This window comes from Centrocercus urophasianus, unplaced genomic scaffold (genome assembly GCF_019232065.1).
Source record: "Centrocercus urophasianus isolate 14NV4802_14NV808 unplaced genomic scaffold, USGS_Curo_1.0 seq_11, whole genome shotgun sequence".
Lineage (NCBI taxonomy): Eukaryota > Metazoa > Chordata > Aves > Galliformes > Phasianidae > Centrocercus > Centrocercus urophasianus.
In genome coordinates, this window is record NW_024884253.1 from 16,166,868 (window position 1) to 16,193,734 (window position 26,867).

The window sequence follows — 26,867 nt, forward strand, 5'->3', positions numbered from 1 at the left end:
GGGAAATGCAGTCTCCGCCCGGCTCGGCCCGCGGCTCCCGGCTCGCGGCGGCGCTCAGCTCCGAACTACCGCTCCCGGCGTGCGCGCGGCTCTTCCCGCGGTGCTGCGCGGCGGTGTCGCGCGCTGCCCGCGTCCGGCATGGAGGGCGCCGCGCACTGCTCGCTGGAGACCAAGCGCCTGCTCCTGGACCCCAAGTTCGAGGGCTACAAGCTGTCCCTGGAGCCGCTGGCCTGCTACCAGCTGGAGCTGGACGCGGGTGAGGAGCGGGGCCGGTGATTTGGGGCGCTTCCGTGGCTCGACCCGATTTCTCGTTGCGGTTGAGCAGCGGCGCCTTCCTGCCGCACGAAGAGCCGAGCGGCGGCACGACGCCACGCTGCAGCGGGCTGCCCGCCGAGCCGGGATCAGTGCGTGTGTGCAGCCGGCCTTCGGGTCGGGCATGCGCGGTTGGACCGCGGCGGCGGCCGGGGCGGTTCGGTGCGTGCTGTGTGGAGTTAGACGTGTGTTAGAATTAGAGGCATACGCATGAAATTAATGCCTCACACGATCCTCTGCATAAAAGCCCTTTGTCTTCCTTTGCTCGTAGTTCAGACGTGGATGCTCAGACTGTTCATGGCCTTGCTTTCTCTGCTGTGCGTTATCAGCATGTGAGTTGCTGAGCTGTTAGCGCGATGATTCACTCAGTTCTCATTTCACCCAGAACACTGACAGAATCACATGGGGTGCGCGCCTAACTCCGTGCCCCATAAGCTCTCTCAGCGTTGTGGCTTTGTTGGTGTGTGATGCGCAGTTCAGATGTAAGGTGCATGAAGTAGCCTTTTTTATAAGAGCACAGTGTAGTATGCAGCTTGGGCAGGCTGGTCTCTGTATTCACTGGACGATACACCCGACTTCTGGGCTACCTGCTATGTGTTGCTGCAGATTTGTTTTCAGTACATTATTTTAATAGCAGGGCAGAAAGGTACACTGTGTGTGAGTTGTGTCTTAAAAGATGAGTGAGTGAAGATGAGGTGATACCATTGTATGCTGGGAAGTGTAATGAGAGTAACATTTTGTTATGTAGTGTAACACTGCCCTTTGTCACGATGTTGTTCTTACTGTGATGTTTTGTGTGTAAGGTGATCAAGGATGCTTTGTGGTTCTCAGATATGTGTACTGCATACCTATTTTACATTGAGGACTCAATATTTTTGTTGAAGAGTTTGAATTATGGAGCTTCTAATGCCTCTAGTCCATTCAGGTATTTGGCATAACAGTTACAGTAACCCTTGTGGTATAAATTTGGTGTATATCTGTGCTCTTTTCTTGGTCTTCTTACTATAACACGGAGATCCAGTCTTGTCTTCAGTCCTTACTTGCCAGTCCGACTAAAAATAAATACCAAATTGCTTATTCTGTTCTCTGCTTTTGTGTATATGCACTTATTTTTCTTTTTTGTTTTTCTTTTGATTACTAATGTGAAATATAAACCAAACTAAGCCCTCACTCAGTCTTCTAGATGACTTTTTTGCTGTTTCAACCTGTCTTTGGACCATACTGATGGTCACTCTCTCTGCTGTTTTTCTGCTTACTTCAGGGCACTTTCCTTTTAGTGCAGAGATGGTCTGTACCTGAACTTTGTGTTTTCTGCTATCAATGGTCTGCATTTATGTTAGATTGATGGCTTGCTTCCATACTTTGACTTGCATCTTGGGCAGAAGTTATGGGTTGAGCTACCTGTAAAACCAAATGAGATAAAAATTGACGCATGAAATTGATGCAGATCTACATTATTGGAAAAGGAAAATGTGCAGCTGCTGGACACCTTATGCTGGCTGTCACACTCATGTGGACTACAGCAGCCTTCATTTTCTGACTGCTATGCAAAGCTTAGTATTCAGTGCTAATTTGTCTGCAACTGTCAAACTGTGGTTGCCGTGAATTTGCTAGTCAAATGTGCAACTGAAGCAGAAAGAAATTTCTAATAGCTTTCTATTTATTTATTGGATATGATAGTGGAGAACAAGTTCATAGTGAATATCTTAAATTATAATGGTGGAAAAGAGTGGTGAAATTCTGTTATTATACACTCCCTTTTAGGTGCTGTAATTAGCTTGTTCTTTGCCCATTTGTTGCTTGGTTGCTCCCCATTCTGTCCCAATTCTCCTGAACTTCCACAAACATTTTTCTGATCTCTCATCCTGGTACTTGAACTAGTGATGAGTCCCACGGTATTACTGCTTTAATACCCAGCTCTTCACCCTAAATGTTGTATGTATTTCTCCTTTTCTTTAGTTTTTCTCCTTATTTTCCTTAGTTCCTGATATTTAGGTTTAGGTCTTAGGCCTTATATAGCTGTTCTTGTGTTGTACTTTAATTTCTCGAGAAGGAAAAAAATGATGTATAGGTATATAACTACATTAATGAAGATGGTTCCTACAGCAGGCACAAGTCAGCTTACAAGCTGTTTTGACAGTGATGTTCTCACAAATGCCTCACCAGTTTTTGGGTATTGTTTGATTTTTAGGTTCACTTGAGTGTGCAATAGATGCCATGTATGTTCATATCTGTGTTAGTAATTTGATCCAGCGAAAATACTTCATGAAATGGTATCTGAAAGGAAAGCATGCTTGTTTTCAGCAAGCTGTGTGCTTATTAGAAGTAAACTTCTGCATTCAGTCTATTAACACCTGCTACAGTATGCTAAGAAAGTCTTGTACTTTTGGTTAGCAACAAAATGATGCAGCCATTAAGAGTGAAAACATGCTTGCTCGGAGAAAACTGATTCTGAGATAGAAGGATCTGTGTGTGCTGACCGCTGGTACTAGAGAATAAATTCATGGACTGTCTTTCGCTAGTAAAGAGTGTACATGAAATACTAAATTCCTTCCACTGGGTGGCATTGCAAAACAAAATATGATATAAAGGTCCCAAAATAAAGTGTTGATAAAATTAGTTTACATATTTTACAGTATTTTGAAGTCACTGTGATGTGTTCAGTAGAATATATGAAAATACAGAGTTATTATTTCACGCATTTTCCACTCTTTTTTTTCAAGTTCTAGTGATTATAGAATCATAGAACTGCTCAGGTTGGAAAAGACCTTAAAGATCAACAAGTCCAACCACAGCCTAACCATGCTACCCAAACTCTAACAACCCTCTGCTAAATCATGTCCCTGAGCACCACATCCAAGTGTTTTTAAACACATCCAGGGATGGTGACTCAACCCCTCCTTGGGGAGCCTATTCCAGTGCTTAGCAACTTTTCTAGTAGAGAAGTTTTTCCTGATATCCAACCTAAACTTACCCTGGTGCAACTTGAGGCCATTTCCCCTTATCCTGTCACCTGTCAGCAGTGAGAAGAGACCAACCCCGCTCTCGCTGTAAGCACCTTTCAGATATTAGAAGAGAGCAACGCGGTCTCCTCTCGGCCTTCTTTTCCCCAGGCTAAACAGCCCAGTTCCTTCAGTCTCTCCTCATGGAGCATATTCTCCAAGCCCTTCACAAGCCCTGTTGCCCTTCTTTGGATTGCTCCAGCACCTCAATGTCTTTCTGTACTGAGATGCCCAAAACTGAACATAGTACTTGATGCGAGGCCTTGAGTGCTGAGTACAGGGGCAGGATGACTTCCCTAGTCCTGCTCACCACTCCATTCCTGATACAAGCCAGGGCTTCACTATTCGTTTAAAGTATGAGTCTAACTTTTTAGAGCTTTTTATGCAGAGATTTTTTTTTTCAGGGCAGGATAATAATAAGATCAGATTATGCTAGGGATATTTTGTTCCTTTCATTGATTTGCTTTGTACATTTTCCTTTTGTTTTTAAGTAGATTTGGTATTAGTGAAAATCTTGGCTTAATTAGCTGGGAAATATTTTGAGCCAAATTAATTATTTTTTCAGTCATGGAGCTGGTGACCTACAATTCTAGACAAGTGACATAATTTTGCTAGTCTGAAATACCACACCTCACTGCAGTTGTTGGGTAATAATACTGAAAGCTGAGATTTAATTTATATATACATTCCTTCTCTTTGCTGGTATGGCAGAGTATGAATTAATGTTCTTTGGTTTCTGTAGTGCAGATTTGTTTATGAGAAACTGAAATAAGACTGTGTATTATTCTGTAGGAGAAGCTGTCATAAATTGCTGCTTGTTAGTTGAACTCAAAAAGTTGGAGCTATTGAATTAGTCTGTCCTAGATTCAGTTCCTTTTTTAAAAACAAGCAAAAAAACTCTTATGTGAATAAGGTGATTTTCTCATTAAGTATTTCTCTTTTTTTCTTCTCATTTTATTAGCTTCTATTTTGCCAAATAGAACCCTTAAGTAATTTTTCACATTTTTTCCAAGGACCATCAAGAAAACTTGAACTGAGAAGGCTGCAGAAAGGAAGGAATGTAACTCCATCATAGTGTAAAATCTTCTATAACTGTCTGAGCGCAAGATATGTGAAGCAGATGGCATTTGTGCACACATTTTACTTGATCACAGAATGAGCCTCAATTAATCTAATGATTTATTGGCAGAAATATGTATATACAGGATACATTCTGTAAGCTGTTGATAACCATATTTGAAGTGTTACGTGGAAATCCAGTACACATTTGTTTGCTTTCCAGGTTTAAAATCACATATGGTATAGTTTCTGACTTCTACTTATGAATTATGCAATTAACTCTTCCTCTTAAGAGATTTGGATCTCTTTTTACCAGCTCCTATTATGCAGGGCTTGTCAGAATAACCAGCTGGAAAACTCAAGGACAGGGACTTTGTTCATGCTTTTTCATTCTTTATAGAGTTTATAATCCTACAGCTAAGCCATGGTGTATTGTTCCAAAAAATTTTCTTGGAAAGTTCTGAATTGCTTTAGGAAGCAGCCAGTTTTAACTGTTTTCAATATTTGTATATATTTTAGTTAAAATTCTACTAGCAGCAATGTGCCTGGGGGGAGGGAAGGGTAGAAAACAAAATAAGACAACCTTAGCTTTTCTGTGTTGAAAACACTTGCATGTTTCAGCATGTGAATTATAGTTCCTGACTATAAGTATACCTGCCTATGCAGAAAGGAAATGAGATGTACTTGATTTCACTGGAAATCTTGGATTATATTTGTTTTTGTCTTTAATTGTTTGCAGAACATTTACATTGCCTTTCATCTTGTTAGGAAAATATCTGTGGTAAAGACTGTTTGTCCAAACAGTTTTAAAACACATTTTCATAACACAACTTTTTAATTTCTTTTACAATGTAATTTACTGTAAAATATTCTAATTAGTTAAAGTAGAAACTGGAGTGGGTAGCATCTTTCACATTATGGCAGGTATATTTTCTTAACTTTTTTTTTTTTTTTTAACATTGTAGCTTTTTTCTTCTAGCCTTGTCTTAGGAAAGAGTAATTATTAATTGCAGAGATGCTGAAATCTCTCCACTATGGTGAATATGAATAATGAGTTGAGTTGAGTGGAATTAATGCTCTTGGTTTGCAAACATCAACAGTGATTAGGAGACTAATTGCTAATTATGCCATCATTTTACAAACATTTTATACAGTATGACTGGAATATTTACTCTTAATTAATCAGACAGTTGTCTTGCATAGTTTTCTACGACCCCTGTTAATAGCCAGTGTCTCTAATGGGATCAGTTTTGAGCCCATAGTGATTATCCGATTGGTGATATGTGTTGTGATAGCTATTCAGTGGCACTCATTGTTTTGGAAAATGAACTACAGTTTGAAGTAATCGTTGCAATAAGCAGAATGAAATACTGCTTCTTGAGTAGGTTTTAAATATATGTTAAAGAAAGGTATAAGGAGTCCAAGGTGAGGACTTCTGGATAGAGTTGTGAATGGTTCCAGTGAACACGGTGTGAAGATTACTTTGCTGTGTTTCTGAGCAGAAAAAGAAAAATTTGGAAGTTGTAAAAGTGGTAATTAAAATAACTAATATGGCCTTAAAATCACAGAATTGTTTCAGTTGGAAGGGAGGCTTAAAGTCATCTAGTTCAACTCTCGTGCAATGAACAGGGGCACCTATAGCTCACAGCCACATCCAGCCAATGTCTCCTAGGTCAGGGCATCCACCGTCTCTCTGGGCAACCTCTTTCAGTGCTCATCAGCCTTACTGTAAAAGATTTCTCTCTTATATCCAAAAACCTTCTTCCTTATATCCTTCTCATTGCTTTGTTAATCTCCCTTTACTGTGGGTCTGAAGCTTACTCATCATGGGCAGACAGTTTACTTGTAAGTTTCTGAAGGATTTTTCTTGTTATGTCAAGTTTGAAATAAACTTCTTACAGAGAAACTATGGGTCCTGGGATGTCTGTAGTGGAGACTGAGTAGTGCCAGTCTGTTGGAGACCATTTTAGAAGGGATACGCTAGATCTTTGCCACTGTCTTCACTTGAACTTGGAGATTTTCTGTATTTTGAGATGTTGAAACTACTCAGTCTCTGAATAGATGTGGAGAAGGAAGAAGGAATTGCAGCTAATTTAAATAACTTGCTTAGTTTTATGCAGATAATTCCAGCTAAGATTACTGCTAGCTGTGGAGAAGTTTTCAGTTTGCTCAAGTGGGTGGCTGTAAGTAGCACGCTGCCTATCCTGAAGAAGGTACTATTATTAGTGAACAGCCGTTCTTTGCAGACTCCTTCAGATAGAGAAAACTTGCATTGAAATTTTGATGGTATCTTGGAGATTGCTGTAGATTTCTTCAGCATCATTGTAGGTGCTAGGAACATACTTTTTCAGTGATGACCATGCACTAATTACGTTTAATAGTGTCTTAATTGTTTGCTTTGCAGTTGCTGATAGCATGATTCAGAGTTCAAGATTATGAAATTCGCATAGTTAGAAGGTATTTCTTTTGTCCATTGTTTGCTTAGACTTATGGTTGAGCAGAATTATTTTGTTTTCTTTAGTACAGTATATGTATCAGGAATGTTTTGTAGTCTTTACAAGTAGGCTTAAAAGTAGATTTTACAAGGTTCTTGCTTTGTGCTTTCATTTTTGTGAGGGCATTTAATAGAGAGACCTCAACAGATGTTGGGAAGAGTCAGTGTAGGTGACTGTAAATGGTAATGGTTATTACGTTACTGTGGTGAGTGATTGTGGTGCCCTTCAGTGTGCAGGACCTGCCTTCCAAGTTCATAGTGATACTGTTTGTTGTTTGACTACATATGCATAATATGTTTTCCTTCAAATAAACTAGGCCTACGGGCTATAGATGGATGAATTATTTTAAAATTATTAATTTAAGTGTTAACTTATTAAATTATATTCAGAAATATTGTTCAAGTAATTTCTCTCTCTTTTCATCTTCCAGCTGTAGCAGAAGTGAAACTTCGTGATGATCAATATACCCTTGACCACATGCGTGCTTTTGGCATGTATAATTATCTTCACCTTGACTCCTGGTACCAGGATAATGTTTACTACATTGACCAATTTGGAAGGGTTATGAACTTGTCAGTGACTCTGGTAAGCAGAAACTTATTTTTAGAATAACTGAATTTGAATAGGTGTGGATTGATAAAGTAGAAAACAGATCAAGGAGATTCCAGATGCAAAACTGGAAGGGAAGCTACTGCCAGGAGGAGAGGTAGATTGACAAAAATGGGGTTTGCTAGGGGGATGAAAAGATTTTAAATGAAAGTTTCTGAAATTTTTCATTAATAGAAGTTTACTAGTATTGCACTGTATTAATACTACATGTTATTCCTCCATGGGGAGGATAAACATATGGTCTCAAGCTGAAGAAAAGAGCAGGTACTTCTTATGCAATTGCCAGAGTTTTCTCAGCTATTTTGTTTGATGTTTGCTAATTTGAAAATCCAATAATTGTAGATAGAGAAAAGCTATGTGATTTAGAGTTGTAAATGAAAGCACATGTAGACCAATAGTGTAATCTGTGTATGGCTGGATGGAGGCAAAAAGAACTTGTGTCCCTGGGCAAATTTGAAATAGAGAATAAGCTAGACCAAGTCAGAAAAACATGGCAGTTCTCTGCTTTTATACTGATAACATTGACTGTCTTACACAGTCAGTTTTCTTGAGGCACTTGAATGCCTAAGCGCCCTGATTCCACTGCAGAGCCTTTCTTTCTTTTCGAGCTGAGAAAACATGGCTGCATGGATACTGTCTTTCTGATATATGCAGTTGTAGTCCTTGCTTGTTAAGGAACAGAAGACTTATCCGTGGCAATTTTACAGCTATCACAATGTCTTCTTAGCTGAATTTGTAATTTAGAATAAGATTAATTCACTGATGATTTTGACTTGTACCCTATTGAGTAATAAAGGTGTACTCACAGTTTTTTACCAATAAGTATGTTTTTTTTGTTGTTGTTTTCATGATGATTTGACTCAATCCTTCTGAATCAAATACATCTTCATCTATCAAGAATGGAAAGTAATCCAGAATTGTATATTAGCTAATTTGAATAACAGTACTTCATTTATAACCAGTTACTAGTCTCCCTGAAGACTTTCAAGGCAAGGCTGGATCAAGCCCTGGGCTACCTGATGTAGCTGTGTTTTCCCTGATCATTGCAGGGGAATCAATTTAGATGGCCCTCAAAGGTCCCTTCTAGCTCTAAATATTCCATGATTCTATGATTCTATTAGAATTCTATGTTGAGAAAGGTAATAACATGTAGATGCTTCCCAAGATAGTTCTATCACTAACTGATTCAAGGCAGCTGTTAGATTTTTATTTTCAAGAGAAAAATTTTCAAGAAAGTTAAATTTTGTTGATGTACTATCGTGCTGCCAGAATGTCAAGTAAATGGCTGCCATGTTGTGTCCTAATCTGCAGTACGGTGCTGTTTTGCAGAATAAATGTCTTTGCACACATATAAAAAGGAATTTCTGTTCAGAAACATTAACAAAGCTTCTCTTCTCAAAAGTGCCTGTGCATATATTAGTGAAATCTATGTTATAAATAATGTTGTTTTAATTAAGTACAGTTTACAAGTTAACAGAAGGCACTATTGTACTGAACTCTCTTTAGCTGATGATGAAGCAGGTTAATATGCTTATCCCAAATCCAAACTGAAAGATGTTTGGTTTTTTTTTTAACAAGTAACTTCAAATAGTTCTGATACCTATTTTTCCTGCAAGTTTGATTTTTGTTTGGAGATATGTTGCAGTTATACTTAAATGACAAATTCACCTTGCAACTTTGGTGTTTAAGAAGATATCATCTGTTAATGTTATGTTGTGATGCCCAAAACTACACTCAGTGGTTGAGGTGAGGTCGCATCATCACAGAGCAGAATGGAACAATCCCTTCTCTTGCCTGGCTGGCAGTGCTGGGCACGATGCACCCCAGGGTATGGTTGGTCCTTTTGGCTGCCAGGGCACACTGCTGACTTGTATTCAACTTCAGTCAACCAGAACTCTCAAATCCCTTGCCATTGGGCTGCTCTATTGCTTCTCATTCCCCAGCCTTTACAAAGTCAGGTTTGCTCTCTTCCAGGCACAGAATCTGGCACTTGCCCTTGTTCAGCTTCATTCAGTTGATGATTGCCCAGCTTTCTAATTTGTCAGTAGCTCTCTGCAAGGCCTGTTTACTCTCAAGTGTCAACAGTTCCTCCCATTTTATCTGCAGACTCAATACTAGTGAGCATCAAAAGGAAGGTTATTGTAAGGGCATTTTCTTTCTTTCCTTTTAGGTGGGAGGCTTTGTGATATGAAGATTTTTTTTAATTAAAGTTTCCAGAATTGTTGACTCCTGTCACGCCTCTTTAGTGTTGATAAATCTAATGTGGGCTTTAGAAGATTAAGTGATTGACAGTTGATAGTTTTTTAAAACAAAATTACATCCATAACTAATTGAAGCTTACTGTTATGATTCACTTGAAGGCTGTCAGAAGTGTGGTCTTCTGCAGTGTTGCATAGCATATCCCTGTAATTCATAGTTCCTGGCCTAAAGCTTTTTCTTTCCACAATTTGCATTCTTCGTTCCTGTTCACAGTAGTCATACAACTTGTTACAGTGGAATGCTTTTATTTCAGAAGGTACTGCCTTTCAGTAAAACCTTAAGAAATTCTAGTAGAAGATGAGGATGTCGAAAGTGCTTGAGTGTGGAGTGTGTTTTTTCTTTCTTTGTTTATAATTCTTTCGTTCTCCCTTCCTGAATGTGTTCTAAATTAGGTGAATAATTGAAGGGTTACAGCGTTGCAACTGAATCTACAGAGTGATCCTGAATGCTACTAGTAATTATAAATCTAATTTTCATCTTTTCTATTGCAGATTTCTGAATTGCCCTTGTGCCTTTTCGTAGGGAACAGTAATCTCTAATACAAATTCAAGTAGGCCCAAAAGACAATCAGGCTGTTTGTCATCTGATCTTTTTTACTGATGCTTATTAACATGGTACTTACCCAAATCCAATTTATCTTGCCTAACTTTGAACATGTTCTAGCTGCATATCTGATTTTAATAACATTTGGAAAATATGATAGATTTGAAATTGTCTCTAATATGATAGTCTCAAAAAAAAAAAAGGGTATGTCATGCTTGCATGCACAAACATGCTCTTTCTGTGTTACATATATGTGAACAAGTTGAATAAGAAAGAGGGCTGAAGTTTGTTTTAATTTAGAAGCCCTTGTAAATGCACTTTTTGAGTACAATTCTATGGCTTTTATTTCACTTAAGGTCTCCAGGTTCTTATTGGGAGTAAAATTGTGTGAGGTGAATGATAAATTATACAGGAATATTAGCAGAAAAGAAGTAAAAGTTTTTTAAATGCAAAATGTAAATTAGTACTGTGAATTTAAAGGAAAAAAAAAAAAAAGGTGTTGAAATACCAATTATAAAATACTTATGTTTTCAGTAAACAGATTGAATACTAAAATTCTACCACCTTTTCCTCATATGTGGAAGTGATGCTTGCCTACCTATGTTTTTCCCAATAGGCTCAATTACATGAACTGGTGAATTGCTGTTGAGGTTTGTTGTTCATTTTACTGCAGTGGTGAATTTGATTAGAACTTCATGGTAATGGTAGTGGGAGCACGGTTGGACTAGATGATCTTGTAGGTCCGTTCCAACCTTGTGATTCTATGATTCATAAAGTGACTCTGCTTATAGGACACTGCTCTGCAAAAGCCAAGAGAAGTTTTCAGGCTACCTACAGATTTGACAGCTTACGATGATCGCCTTTGTGCCTCAATATACTTCTCGTCTTCCACATGGGTTACCATTTCTGATGGAACAGGAAGACTATATTTAATTAAGTCAGGCAAACGTGGAAGCAGTGCATCAGAAAAGTGGGAGGTAAGTCTTAAAATAACACGCTAAAGAATTGTACATTTACCAAATAATTATTTCTCCTGCATTTAATATGAGAATTGCCCATATAATGTTATTAAAAAAAATTAAGCTTTCAATCTTAACTCTGTGGCATTGATAAAGTATTGTGTCCAGGCATAAAGATCATGTGAATTATTTATGTGAAAAAAAAATCTGTAAAATTCAAATGGAATGGAAACAGCCTTTTGACTGAAAAAGAATCTGTCTAAACAGATTTGCTAAGCAGATTGAGTGTTTCTAAATAGGTGACTCCACACCTGTCAAACTGAACTTCTTATGAGAGCCATTTTCTCTTTCCCGTCTCTATTTTTATGGGTCAGCCTAGGTTTTCCACTATCACTTATTGTTGATTATTTCCTCTGACCTGTGGAGTAATAAATATTTTTTAAAATGCCTGAAATTATTGTCTATCAAGCTAAAGCTAATTTTCGTTTTAAGTTAGGGAGCTTCTAGATTGCTTGTGCTGATGTAATTGCACTTGAAATGTTCAACGTTTAATTTATCCTGTCTTAAAAGTGTGTCCACAGTGACTAGAATAAAATTTAAAGAAAACTGATGATTAAAAAGCTTTTATAATTAACCCCAAAGGCTTTATGCAGAGTAGGTATAATCTAAATTGTAATATTTCCGCATCTCCGGGAGAGAAAATTTTCATGCTGTACACTTAGCTCTGGAAAATTATTTGTGTTTGGTATTTTTTATTTAACTTGGTGGTTGTAACATTTCTCATTATTAAATAGTTTACAAAATCATTTATTTTAAACCATCTTGAGCTTCAGCTACTATAAGTTTTGGTCTATTATTTCTCTTCATTTCTGAAAGATGAATTTGATATTAAATTACCACGTTTTTCATGCAACTTTTTAATTAGAGGACAGTTTTCTACACAGTCAAGGAGTTTTTAATATTGGCAGGAAGTCAAGTGTATACCTGAAGTGGAGGATTTCAGCATGGTGGAGTAGCTCCTTCCCCTGTACAGTTTGAGAGTTCAGTCAAAAGGAAGCTGGTTATCCTGTGCTTCAATGCAGACATTTTTGTAGAGTTTTGTGCTTTATCTAATGGAGCATTTCAATCATTCTATAATATAGACAATAATAAAAATACTTCAGAACACTTTCTTGATAGCCAGGGGAGGAAGTACCAGAAATACATAGAATAGTTCTGTTAGAAGAGAGCTTCAGGGAACATCTAGTCTAACTCCATTAGCACTTCAGAGCTAACCAAAAGTTGATGTGATTTGTGGCGAGCAAATTTTGATTGTTTAATGTTCATTGAAGCCTTTCACTAATTTTTGAGTCTTTTAACTTTAACTGACTAACCTTTTACCACCATTTTGTCTTCCAGATTGTGTTTAATGAAGAACTAGGCAGTCCATTTATTATAGTACACAGTGTTTCATATGTAAAATCTGATAAACATTCAGTAGCTGTGCTGCTGCTTAGGGTAGAAAAAGATGAGTTGGACACAAAAGGAAGTGGATTTCATATTACTTTGGAATGGGTAACATTTGTGGAGATGAACAAAGCGGGTAAGTGTTCTAAATTTGTGTTATTGGCGGGTAAAGGAAAAAAAAAACTTAAACCTAACAAAACCAAAAAAACACTGCAAAAGAAAAACAACTATTATGTTTTCATTCATTGTTTTAAATGTTGATTGTTCCTCAATTTCTGATGTTTGTATCCCAACAAAACTGTCATCAGATTTTAAATTCATTTTGAGTTCAAGTTCTCACTTGTAGACCTACAGTGTGACAAACATTTGGAAGACAGGAAGGGATAAACTTCTGCATGTGTGTAGTTAAGGTAATTAGAAAACAAGCTAAGAACACTACTTTGTGACATTATGAGATGAAATTCCCATTTAGCTCTGTCTAGTAAAATCTAAGTTCAAAACTATTTCTAATTAATATCTGTACTTTTCAAAATGTTGTATGAGTGGTTAATTGTACAATGTAGACTTACTTGATTTGGTCATCTGTCTAATCTGAGGTCATCTGTTGATGCAGGTTCCCCAGCTGCCTGTAGTCCAGTAACCATATAGATGAAATCTTGCTCTGCCTTGGATTAGAATGGCTATATCTATTCTACTAATAGCTCCTTGCTTACACTTTCTAGAACAGAGGAGGGGACTTTAACTGAACCAGAACTGAACAAGGACCAGAATTACACTGTAGACTGGTTCTTGTTCCTTACTCTATTTCAAAACTAACTTTTAGCATGTAAGATAACTTTTTAAGGGCACTACATCGGTATTCATATGTTTGGGAGCGCACTCCTTGATGCCAATAGCTGACAACTAGAATCTCCTCAGCTTTTATAAAACACAGGCCTTCAAAAGTGAAGGCAGGCATTTTCTGTTAAGGGTGAAGTGTTATCCAGAAGCTGTGTTGTTGGTTCTCAAGCTCTTATATCAGCTCTAAAAATATTTGGAAGGCCTGTTTCTACAGAGGCTGCAAGTACTTTTGTTAATTGCTGAGCTAGCTGTAATTAAAGAAGACATCATAAGAAAAAAGGACAATGTTAAATTAATTTTAGGAACTACATATATCCTAAAGTCACTGAAAAAGAGATTTCCTTTTAAAGTACTGTTATCTAACTTGTAGGATTGCTTAGCGTTTTTAAGTGTAATGAGGTTCTTGTACAAGAATTTCATCCCCTAGAAAAATATACTGCTCAATTTTTTTTTCTTCATGGTATAGATGAACACAGGTATGAAATCTACAAAAGGAGAATTCTACAGGGAAAATCGGTCCCTCATTATGCATCAATAGAGCCAGGTGGAGACGGTCTAATGATTATATCCTACAAACCATTCAAATTTGTACAAGAAAAGGAAGAAATTTTAGAAGAAAATGACGATAAGAAAACAACAAATGAAAAGAAAGGTAATCCTTATTTGACAGTTTATGATAGATTGCTCTCTGTTTTGGCTAAGAAAAGAGCTTGTTTGGAAATCCTAGTAAATGTTAGTCTTAATATGTGCCTGAAATGTTTTTTTTTCTTGATCCATTTATTTATTTATTTATTTATTTTATGGACAGATGGACTTTAATGCGTTTGTCTTCTTCCTGGAAAGTTATATTGTGCATAAGCCTAGGTGGGAAACAGTTGACAAAGGAGGCACATAAAGAATTTCTTTGACCCAAGGATAAAGGCATTTTGCCAAGACACTGTACTGATTATTTGCTAATAGTTGAGTTGCTTAGACAAAAGTTAGGCTGCCTAAATTCAAGGATCTAGCTGAAGTACTCAAATGAAGAAATCAGTTTTCGTAGATAAAACAAGGGGATGACACCCAAACAGTTGAGAGTGAAGCTCCCGCAAGGAGTTGTTCAGCAGTTTAGAAAAAAATAACTGACATCAACAAAAGACTACTTTTCTTCTGTTAAACCAGAGCAAAATGAATAAACTTAAATTTTAATCCTAAATGTCACTCAGCTCTGTAATATGGATATCTGTGTTGCTGCACTATTTCCAATTTGATTTTTGTTTCTGATTATGAGAGGTTGGTTACTGGACCTATTTTAACTGAATAATACTAGCACAATACCAGCTCCAAACAGAGTTCACTTAATGCGTATGGGTGCACATATGTTGTTTCCCAACTCAGGAAGGCCATCTGTGATGCGTGGAGCTGTGATATCTTAAGAGATCTTATGATGGCACAGAAATGTAATGTCAGAGAAAGTAGTGAAACCTGAACTTCGATTTCAGGAGGAAGTCTAATTCCTCTTTAAGAAAGAGTTTGTCTTTTCAGAAACCTAGTGTAGGCTATCGTTTCAGTTGCACGGTTCTATAGAACTGCAAGCAAAACAGATACCAAATAATGAAACGAAATGCACTGGCAGTAGAACTCTGATTTTTAGAAGAGCTTACAACAGTATATGAACTGTTAAGGTGGTTATGTTACTCACTGTCATTTTGGCTTTTCCTTTTGTTCTTTTGTGTTCTGCCCTGTACGTGCTTTATTGCTGATCAGGTAATCTGGAAGGTAGTGCAAAGGAAAAAAAAAAAGTCGAGGACATTTGGTTTGGTCTCATTCTTTTTTCTTATTAATTAAGACCAGATACAGTCTGCATCAAATGTAAGAATTTTAAGGACTGTCACATCTCATCTTAACAGTTTCTGTGAATTGTATTTGTATCATTTGTGACTATTCTACTTCAGACAGGAAACTCATGGTGACAGGTGTAAGAGCACTTCCAGAGCTTCAGCTGCTGACATGATCAACCAAATATTGAACTGTGACAATGTGGAGAACTTCTAAAGCATTTCAGAAAATGAGTCCATCCAAACTTTATTTCTCCTCTAAATCTCAGGGAAATTTTAAAAGAAAATGAATACACTTGTAGTTATGTTTTCTGTGGGTATATTTTCACTACTCAATCATGCTGTCACAGCCTTCTTTATGGAACAGAATAATTTCAGTTGGAAAGCACCTACAAAAATCTCCAAGTCCAACTGTCATGAGTACTTTGGGGCCAGTCCAAAGTTAAAAAGTATTAGGAGCATTACTGAAATGCTACCTAAATATGGGCAGCCACAGGGCAGCAGCCACCTCTCTAGGAAGCCTGTTCCCATGTCTTACTACCCTCTCAGTAAAAACTTTTTCCTTATTCTTAGTGCAGCTTTGAGGCACTCCCATCTGTCCTGTCCCGACACGAGATGAGCACCTCTCCACTTGTCATTCTCAGGAAGTTGTAGAGAGCAGTGAGGTGACCCCTCAACCTTCTTTTTTCTCCAGGCTTAACAAACTCGGCGTCCTCATCCACTCCTGATTGAACACGTCCTCTACCCTTTAACCACTTTTTTTGCTCTCCTGTTTAAGTATTTCTCATAGAAAGGCAGTTTTTCTAGAAGTTTAATAAGATAGACATCGGGCAGATTGTAGACCCAGAAGCAAAATTCAGTTATTACCTCTTGGCAGGCAATTCTATTTCATCTTTGTCAAGTGAGGCAAATGGAGACTGGTCTTTTAAAACCATTTCTGTTTAATAGTCAGTGTGACTTCTGGCAAAATAGATGAGGGAAAAATGTTCATGTTTCTGAATAGCTTATATCCCTGAGCATGGAGTAGCTTGTCATAACTATCATAGTACTGGTGTCTCTTTGAGTTATTGATCACTAATGCTTCAGTGTACTGAAATACACTTTAGATATCAATTTTATAAGGCCGCAATAACTGTAGAGTAATATCTAATGTCCATTTGATAACTCCATCAACATATTTGAGTACAGACGTTAACAGAAGTTGTTTTCTAGATAAGTGACACAAATTAACTTGGTTGTTTAAAAAGAAGTTTCTGTCTAATAATCAGGATGTATTTTAAGAAAATTGTTTGCAATAGAAGTTAATCTCCATTCTTTCCCAAGTCTCAGTTCTGTCTCATCCAGCGTTACATGCTGTAGAATCTAGGACAGTTTTAATGTAGATGGTATTTTGCTGTGTGTTTTCAATTGTAGATCCTCTCTATTACTGGCAACAGACTGAAGATGATCTGACAATAACAGTTCACATTCCTCAGGATGTCACTAAGGATGACATAAAAGTACACTTTTCCCCTGACAACATATGTGTTACATTGAAAGACCAGCCTGCTTTGATGGAAGGAAAATTATATTCATCTGTGGACCATGAAAGCTGCACTTGGATAATTAAAGAAAACAAAAGGTGTTGTATATGATTTTAAGGTTTACTATTGCTAGGAATTGATTTCAAAGTGTATATCATATCTGGCTTCTGGGCCTCCTGGGAATTGAGTTATTTATTGCTAGACACTGAGCTTGTCCTTTCAGGCATTTACCTCCTCTGCTCAAAATGCTCGCTGGCTTCTGCAGTTCTGTCTCAGTTCTGGTCCTTTAGCTCGTTATGAAAGTAATTCCTTCTTATAGTTACTTATTTACGAAGTTACATGACAAGCTGTTTTATACAGTGACATAGAACAGCCTTTTCAAACTAAAAAAATCTATTAAAAAAAAGTTGTATGTATAACTGTCTTCCATATTGTCCTGGTATCAAAGCAGGAAATTCAAGGCTTTCCACAAGCATGAGTGTGTTTTATTTGTTTTATTTGGCTTTGAGAAATCACTTGTCCTTCTTCTGGGTTTGTCTGCATTTTTGTTTTTAATGAATATTTTCAGTTAATATAGTTTATTTTTTATAAGGTGAATTCTAATTGTTTCTGTTGTACGGTTTTCTGTAACAATTCAGTTCTCAAATCTACATTCAGAGCTTTTTTTTGACTGCCATCTGAAAAAGATTCATGTATTACTTGTTGGCTTCTGTTTGCATTTTAGCTTGGAAATTTTTCTAATTAAGAAAAATGAGGGACCACAATGGCCAGAGCTAATAGTTGGTGACACAAAAGGGGAATTTGTTATGGATTCTTCCCAGTGCGCTGAAATAAGTGAGTCTCTGATGCATCTGACTTCTGAAGTAATGGTAAGAAGTTGAAAATAAAACTTGTAACATATTTGCATATTTGTGTATTATTTTCTTCTCGATATCCAAGTGACGTAGCTCTTCAGTTCATTAACTGTTCAGAATCCTAAACTACATTCAATTTTGTCTGAGATTGTTAACAAACTAATGGCACTGGAGTTACGACTGTGTTCTGAGCTGTAATATGGTCACAGGGGACTGAATTTAGCATACATAATAGTGTCTCTGCACCAAAATATAGAAGTCTGATTAAATTGAAAAACAGATTTTGTTCCCACCACTTGTTATGGGCCAATTTAAAAGCAGTTAATTGAAGTAATTTTTAAGGATGTCTGTTTATTGTTTGTCAGTAGATTAGCAGCAATTTTGTGCTGTCTTTCTAGAGATGTTGTGCTTGCCTTGCATTGACTGAGTGTAAATGACATGCTTTGCTAAGTTTTTGCTTTTTGTAAAGGCATGACTCATGAACTTTCTGGCATGTGGTTATAGAGCAAGTCTTTACTTAAAATATATTTTTTAACTGCTGTTTGTTTAATACTTAACATTTTGGTTTAATTAAGAATTGGCACTTCATCTAAAACTTGTGAACTGTGACTCTCAGGATCTTGATTTAATACTTTTGGATTACTACTTTTTTGAAGAAGGCTGGAAAATTAAAGTAAATGCTGTTTAGTGTTTAAATTGATTTCACTCCTTTCTCACATGCTATTTGTGGGCAAAATACTGTAGTGTATCTTCTGAACTTCAAATTTTTGCTTTTGCAACCTGTTTTAAGATGATTTTTGTTGCAACTTCTCAGCTTGTGTGCAGTAATTATCACATTAGAAAGCAAAAATAATAAAACCGTGCAAAGTTTTTGTTTAAAGTAAATGTTCAGTATTTAGTTTCAGTGAAATTTGTGGTTTGTTTTATATATATATATACTAAAAGCATGGATTCTTTTCAGTCATCTGAAGTGTTTATGACAATGCTGTTTACCTGAAAGCTTCTTTTCTAAAGCTTCCTGGTAAGAACAATAAATCATAATGTTTGGCAGAGGAGAGTTGAACCCCAACATTTATCCTGCTCTGTTTTATGTCTTGCACATATATGATGCCTTTCATGTTTTCTGTCATTTAAGGAATTTTCTTTGTCATTTCTTCCTGTCAATTTTCTTTAAACTTAGGTTGTCAAAGCATTCAAATGCAAGGAAACAAACACACAAAAATAACCCCTGTGCTGAGCTCCTTTTACTTTGTGTACTGATTCAAAATGAAAGTTCTTACTAATCAACTGAATGGATGCAGAAATGACCACATGAATTCAAGAGCTCTATGTCAGATGAACTGAGCATTAGTGCCCTGTCTAATCTTTCTTTGTACATTGTTTGGCCTCAACTTCCAGACTATACTAGCTGCCAAAATGGTGTCATTTTTCTTGTTCGAGAAGCAACATTAATTCATAATTAATAAGAAAGTGTATATTTGTGTCCTCTGTTAAATATATATATATACAGAGAGAGAGACTCAGATACTAAGTATACTTACATGAACTTTTCTTTCAGAATCCAGATCCTGAAAAGGAAAATCCACCTTGTAATGCACAAGAATTAGAAGAATGTGATGCTTTTCTTGAAGATGGCGCAAGTTTGTGCAGATTTGATGGCAATACCTTGAAGGTTACTCATGTAGTAAGTGCTGCAAATTATTACTGAAATACTTTAAAAAATTCATTTTCTGATATGAAAGGTGAATTCTTTTATCAGAACAAATCCTTGCAATCACATATATGATGGCTGAAACACGCCACCCACTGTCTCACTGTGCTCACATCCACTGTTTGGTCTCCGTAAACGCTCAGCTAGCTTTGATTAATGCCACTGGGTTCCATTTTTCCTGCATGGAGGAATTCAGAGATACACCTTTGCTTAATTCCCATTCCCATGTTAATTAATACCCATTTCCATGTCAGACACCATTTTGTCAGACTGCCCCTCTGCTTCCATCTGTCACACAGCAACAGCATGTAAGGGGATACTGGGGGGAAGGTTCAGCCTCTACTGCCATACCACCAGCATTTGCTTATAACATCGTGCACTGACGCTGTAAAGTAGGAAGCATTACTTTCAATTTTGATATATGAAGGAAGCTGCTATTACTGTGATTTTAGATATGTATATATACTTTCACAAACAAGCTGATTGAAAAAGCAAAGTTATGCCAAAATAATGATAAAACAGAGTCCTTTTCAGGAGCATAGAATTCTTGCTCGTTCCATGCCTCGTACTTTTCTCAGTAACTTTTCATATAGCCTACTAGAAAGTTGCATTTTTTTGCTAAGTTACTACCTTACTGTAGTTCAGTTAGAACTTGATCTGGTCTGTTGCTGAAAGGAAGAAACAAAATAGTCATCTGAGAACACTGCAAGTTAAGTTGAGTTTTTTTCCATTCGTTTTTTCAAGATGCCTCTACTAAGCTTTTTCTAAGATGTCTCAAAGTACTGGTGTTGCTCATCACTACCTTGTGTCATTTAAAGTATGTTTAGAACAATATCCTCTGTTGTACAGAAAATGTCGTGGGTACAGAATAAGATTCTGAATCTAATTTCACTTTTCTTCATAAAACTCTAGAAAAATTGTTGAGGATACATCTTACAGACTGTGGTTTTAAGTAACCTTCCTCAATTTCTACATCTGAAAAGATGTGTGCTCGCTACTTTATGAGATAGTAGAAAGTTTGACACACCAGTACTATGCAGACTTTTTATTTTCACATGCAAAATTAGTTATTGCAGCAAGCTCAATATCCTTAAAAACTATTATTACTCTTTCATACTCTTCTATATGTTTCATTTGTTAATTAATAAAATTAGTAATGTTGAATGCAAAGTATGTCTTTATTGATAATCTGTTTCTGTACATGTAAAAGAATATTTTGGAATTTAGGCTGGGAAGTCAGAGTATTGTAGTATTCAACCTGTAAATCAGTTTTCCAAATCTGCTTTTAGATAAGCAGGTGTCCTTAAGGGTTATTTGTGTCACAGAGAAGGAATTTTTGCTTCCTCACTTGTCCACTAATTGTAGTATTTAGTTAGAAGGTAATTGGGATAGGTAGCTATGCTTGTCTTGCCTTTCTTACGATCATTCCTTGTGAATATAAGTGCTTATGGAATGTTTTTGTCAATCTAGATATGTTTGATGAATGAGGTGCTGATCTGAAATTTAGTAACTGTTTGATTGTGAGCAAATGGAAAACTGTCGACATTTCTTAATTTTAGTATTCTAATTCTTTTTCCAGTGCTATCAACTTCTTTTTTCTTTTTTTTTCTTTTTTCTTTCTGTTTTTTGCATAGAGACACTATTTCCTTCTCTCTTGGCAATGCAGAAAAACAGTGATTAAAGAGAGAATTGAAAGTTATAGGTTAGGGTCCTCCTTCCTAGAAAAGCATTTCTACACAAAACATTCCTGTTTGCTTGCATAATGGACATGTTTCCTTAATTGTTATCCCAAGCAATAACTACATGTGTTTGAAGTGTGTTTGCCACCTGTAGTGTATTGGACTGTTGATCAGCATAATGTGTTCAAACATTTTATCAGCTAGCAAGCATTAAGCTGTTGAATAAGTAACTCTGGCAACGCATGTGACAGAATCTGCTATTCATGCTTTGAATCAATATTTTGTTTTTCTTTGTTTTCAGATTAATCTTGGAAGCAATCAGTATCTTTTCTCAGTTGTTGCAGATCCCAAAGAAATGCCTTGTTTCTGCCTGAGGCATGATGTTGATGCTCTTCTCTGGCAGCCCCACTCTGATCAGCCACAAAACATGTGGGAACACATTGCAACTTTTAATGCTTTAGGTAGGAAGTTGTCATATGGGTCATACTCTTCTGAGACATTCTGTTTGAATATTCGGTATGGCTTGTGTTGATATTTCACTTAATTAAATTTGAAGTGAAAGTTACTGCAATTCTGTCATGTAATAGAATGATAGCTTAATTTTAGAAAGAGCAGAACATCAGAGGTGTTTGGGGAAAACAAGAGTATTCAGACTGTGCAAGCACTGTGCTACACAGTAATAAAGGAGAGCTCCTTGGATAAATGATGTAGATTTAAGGATTTGTGAAAGCACAGTCAGCACCTTAAACACAGAAATAATCTGGGAAACATCTTCAGTTCATTGATGACAAGTCTAGTTTTGTATGTGCTTATGGTAAGTGGTCATTAGAATTTTCCCATGTTGTTGTCTTGTGTGATAAGCCTGAACAATTTGAAATGATTGTTTAGTGTTTATTCATATACAAGAGTTAGGAACATCCAATTATGTTGGTGCTCAGCAGGTTCAAAAGAAACTAAAAGAACTATTTCGCATAGGCATCTTTATGCTATGAAACCTTCTGCCATAAAAATTTGTGGATGGGGAAATCATAAATTAAAAAAAAAAGTAAAATCAATCATGATAGGAAGGATCAATTGAGAGCATAACAGTGCCAGCTCTGGTTCAAGAAGCCCCTGAACTTTGAGGTTACAGTGTGCCAGAGATACAGAAAAATGTGACTATGAAGAACCCTCAGTTATTGCTGTATCCTTGCACTCACACTTAGTAATTTTGTTTTAGCCATTGTTGGAAGAAGAAATAATAAGCTTAAAAGCAGAACATATTGAATATGTATAGATAGAAAAGTAATAATTACTGTATCAGAGAAAGCAAAATAATCTGCCTGGCCCTGTGCTGCACCTATTAAGTAATGGAGATAATCAAATTTCGTTTAAATTAATCCAGTGCAGAATTTGTCTGCTGTGACAATTACAGTCTTCATCTTCTCTAGGTGTGGTCTTGAGCTATTCTTTTAATAATGTCATGAGTGTGCCAATTAGTTCTCTCCATCCCCTAAATGAGGTTTTTTTGACCTCATCACTGTTAGATTGCATCTAAAACTAAAGGGAAGATAAGCTGTTTAATTGGATAGTTGGATTTGTTCTGGGTTTTTGCAGTGTATTTTTGCAATGTATATATGAATGATTTTTTAAAGTAGCATGTTATTTTCACTTAAGGCCACATTAAGCTCTAAATATTTTACTTTTATAACGAGAGTTTAATTTCACAGTTTACTTGTTTTGAATTGCATTATACTGGAAAAAATAGATGATAAGGACTAAGGCTTTTTCATAGTATTGCTTGTTTCAAGTTTCTATCTAATTTTAAGTAATTTTCTCATGGTGTTTTTCTGTTGTTTTGAAAATAATTATATATTTGAGCTTTTTGTACCCATGGTATTTTTTTTTATCTTTATGCCTATTTACAGTCATTTTTCTGTATTATATTGAAGTTTACTAACTAGATTACTTTGTACTAACCTAGTTTGCCTCTTATATGCCAAAGATGATGTAAACTATCAGCTTGTTTATCTGCAACCAAGTTTTGCAAGAGCTTATACTGAAAATGAATATTTTCTATGTTAAAATTCCTAAACTTACATTATTAATTGTAGTGGCCAAAACAATAGTTATGCTCTTTTCTGTTTTAGTTTTTCAATTTTCAGAATTCATTTTTTAATTAGCAATGCAAAGAAGATGAATGATTTTATTTTTTTTTTAATTTATTTTCTCAGTCCAAGTTTTGGACAGAAACTTAAGAAGGAACCAAAGGGAAACCTAAAGGATCAAGTATTTCTTGCTCCAGATATCTGTTCTGTCAACTTTCTCTTGAAAAGGGAGTAAGGTTTGAATAGGCATTTGGCTGATTACAAATAAATTCTAATCATCTAGTACAGTTTGAAGGAGCAGTGATTGATCTTGCCCCTTGTTACTGCATTTTGTTGAAGGAGCCTCTATGGATCATTTTGAGACAGCTGACCCATCTCAAGTTCTTGTGCGCCCTAAACCGACTAGATATGTGGGGCAAAGAGTTGAAAAAAGATTACAGTGCAAGCACTGCTTGTCTGTAGACAAACCAGTTGTGTATTACTAAACCTATTTTAGTCAGAAATTCAAAATTTTCTTCGTAATTGCCTGTTATTTTTGAAGCTAAGCTTGATTTTGACAGATATTTAAAGTGTTAATAAGGCCACTGTATCACATTTCTCCTTCTGTCTTTCCGATCTGAGCAGGTTATGTTCAAGCATCAAAACAAGACAAGAAGTTCATGGCTTGTGCCCCAGACTACTCCTATGCTGCTCTGTGCGAGTGCTTGCGGCGAATTTTCATCTATCGCCAGCCAACGCCTCTGTCCACAGTTCTCTACAACAGGAAGGAAGGAAGACAAGTAGGACAGGTTGCTAAGCAGCTAGTAACAACTCTGGAAGCCAACGATCCAATCTTAGGCTTTCAGGCTACAAATGAAAGATTATTTGTTCTCACAACAAAAACCTTGTTTTTGATAAAAGTGAATGCTGGAAATTAATTAGTATATTTTGCTGTAGTCCATGTTTATTTGTTAAAGAAATGGCCAGGTAAATAATCTGAGGAGTTCAGTACATTTTGCTGAAGTTTAAAATAGAGATGCTTTGCAGGGGAAACAGAATTTTTTCATTAGAACTTACAGGTAAGTCGGTGAGAGTTTTTCAGCTTCACTGTTGCTAAACTAAGCTTTTTTGGAGATGAATAAAAATGCCTTGCCTGCTAGCAGCTTTCTAGAGACTGCTGCTTGCATAAGAGAATAGATTTATGCATTTCTTTTTCCAGTGACCACTTGCTAGACTTCTGAAATTTGAGAACTTACTTCTGATTTTAACTAATAGTTTTACCTCTGAAAAAAGTCATCAGATAAAGAAAATACAGACTTGTGTTACAAGAATATAGTGTGCAATGTAAGGAATTGTGTTTGATTAAAAAAAAAAAAAAAATCCAGATTCACATACTGGCCAAGAAATAGTTTAACTCAAGTGGAATAATTTTATTGTATATCCAAATCAATAGTGTAAAATTCTATGACTTACACATGTTCGTAATAGAATCTCTTCACATTTTAAGAGATGCTGAAATAATTACCAGTAAAATTTTCTTGAAACTGAATAGGAGTGAATGCATTCAGTTGCTGGTGTTGATATGATTAAGAATACAGTAAGACTTTGATTCATACCAATCAATGTGTTATTTTCATTTCAAGATGTACTTAAATGACTAATTTACAATTAGAAAACAGCGAACAGAAAATGCACCTGAATTGTAACCTGAGATGGGAAAGTCAAAGGTTCAGCTGCTGCCTTAAATACCACTACAAATAATGTCACTTCTTAACTGTTCTGTACCCAGTGCATAAGTCCAGATGTGGTATGTGTCCAATGCTATTGTGCACAGACCATAAGGATGCTTTAAAGTTGCTTTTTACCAAACAGGAGTGGATAATTTTGTTGAAAAACTGTTCTTGAATTTTTTTTTCTTATTTTAAAGTGATTGTGTCAATAGAATTAAACCAAAAAGGGCCAGTTTTGACAATTCCACCTCCTCTCCATTTTTTATTCTCATAGTTTACTTACAGCTCTATAGCAAAGGATGTCTAATGAGTAGATTTTGTGCTGTCAAAAAAGCTGCTTTGTTGTGTGGTACCAGAGTACTGACAAACACAGTGAGTGTCCTGGGAGTTTGCATCTGTTAATATTATTTCCGACCTCTGCGAGAATATATTGAGAAGAAAATGTCTTCTTTTTTATTACAGACTACCAAGTTCTTGATTTTAATTGTTTTCACTTGCCCATAAACTCTGCAGATTTGTATCAGTGAAATGATTAAATGGTATGGTGGGAAGTTGAGAGGGAGATGAGCAGTTGTCGTGCAGAAGAAAAATAAAAGAAAAACCCACCAAATTCAGATTTCTGGGGAGCCTGATTTTTCTCCATTTTATGTCATTGTTATTTTGTATATTCATTTGTGAAATTTTTTTTGTTATCTGGGTGTGTTAAAATGGATTCCAACTGCAGACCTTCACTTCTCATGCATTTTTGTTTAAACTGTCTTGGAAATACTTGTTAAAAAGCCTCAGTGAATGTATGACTTTTATAACTTTAGCAACTCAATTTCATGTTGAGTAATAATGCCAAACAGACATGGTAGAAATCATGTTGCAGTCCATGCAGCTGATTATTTTCCAGCATAAAATAAGTGCATTGAGATTTATATGAACATTACTTAGTAACCTGAGTATAGATGAGAATTTCAGGTCTTTATGAAATTCCTTCTTGATGTGGCATACATTTCTGGAAACATACTTCTGTTGTCTTCTGGAACACCTGAAGCAAAGTCAAGTAAAATAATCAGCTCTTCACAGACTGTTATAATCTGTAATGACTATAAATATGCTTCCCCAGTGTGTCCATGTCAGGGGATTTCTCATGGAACAACTGAACGTGGGGAAAGGTTCATCCCATGTTCCATGTTGCTTGTGTGTTCATGATTATGATGTTCTCAGAAAGGATTTATCAGTCTCTTTCATTTTGCTTTCTCTGTGAGTTAAGGACATAGTAAAAGATTTTCTGCCTTGAGGAACCATGCATACTATTGCAGAGCAAGCTGCTATAATTAAATGGCTGCAAGCCACAGGGAGATGCTTACTATCAGCATTTCCATTTCTGTGTTCAGTTAATTTTAAGGCTTATTTGTTTAGCGTATTATTGTGGGCATATACAAAGTAGAGAATTGGGATATTTAAGACACAGTTTTCTGAGAACCATTCTTTTTTTTTTTTTGTAAAACTTCAAGAAGTAAAATCCTACATTTTAAGATGGTGCTTTCTGAGATGTCCCAATCACAATTTGTTTACAAAATTTCTGAGAAACTATTGGACTATTAAAAACTTGCGTTATTTATTTCAGTGTACTTTTGCAGTGTTTCACTTGGCTGTGTATTTGGAATGTATCGTGTATACTTCTACAAGTTTAAACGAAAAAATACCAAATTTAATAATAAAAGTTTTTTAATTGTTTTGAAGAATTTCTATTTCTTTCAAATGCTCATCCTTCCTCTGTTATTGAAACAAAATAGAGAAATAGAAATAAGCAGTCCCTTAAAATAATACTGATTATGTTCAGGAGTTTTCTATTGAGACAAAGTTCCGTGGATTGTCAGCGCTGCAGGGTCATGCATGTTGCCAATACATGCACTGCTTCAATCTAGGTTCTTTGAAAACTCCTGTACTGTTTTTTAATATATTTTTTTTTAAT

General features: G+C 36.2%; 1 protein-coding gene across 1 annotated transcript; it reads left to right on the forward strand.

Moving 5' to 3' along the window:
- The first annotated feature begins 118 nt into the window (after nucleotides 1–118).
- NUDCD1 (NudC domain containing 1) lies at nucleotides 119–26,634 on the forward strand. The gene is made up of 10 exons (XM_042808685.1): nucleotides 119–256; nucleotides 7,299–7,453; nucleotides 11,071–11,256; nucleotides 12,637–12,820; nucleotides 13,991–14,176; nucleotides 16,755–16,962; nucleotides 17,589–17,733; nucleotides 19,277–19,402; nucleotides 21,410–21,569; nucleotides 23,820–26,634. The coding sequence occupies exons 1-10, from the start codon at nucleotides 139–141 to the stop codon at nucleotides 24,110–24,112; spliced, it is 1,761 nt and encodes a 586-aa protein (XP_042664619.1). The 5' UTR covers nucleotides 119–138; the 3' UTR covers nucleotides 24,113–26,634.
- The last annotated feature ends 233 nt before the right edge of the window (nucleotides 26,635–26,867 follow it).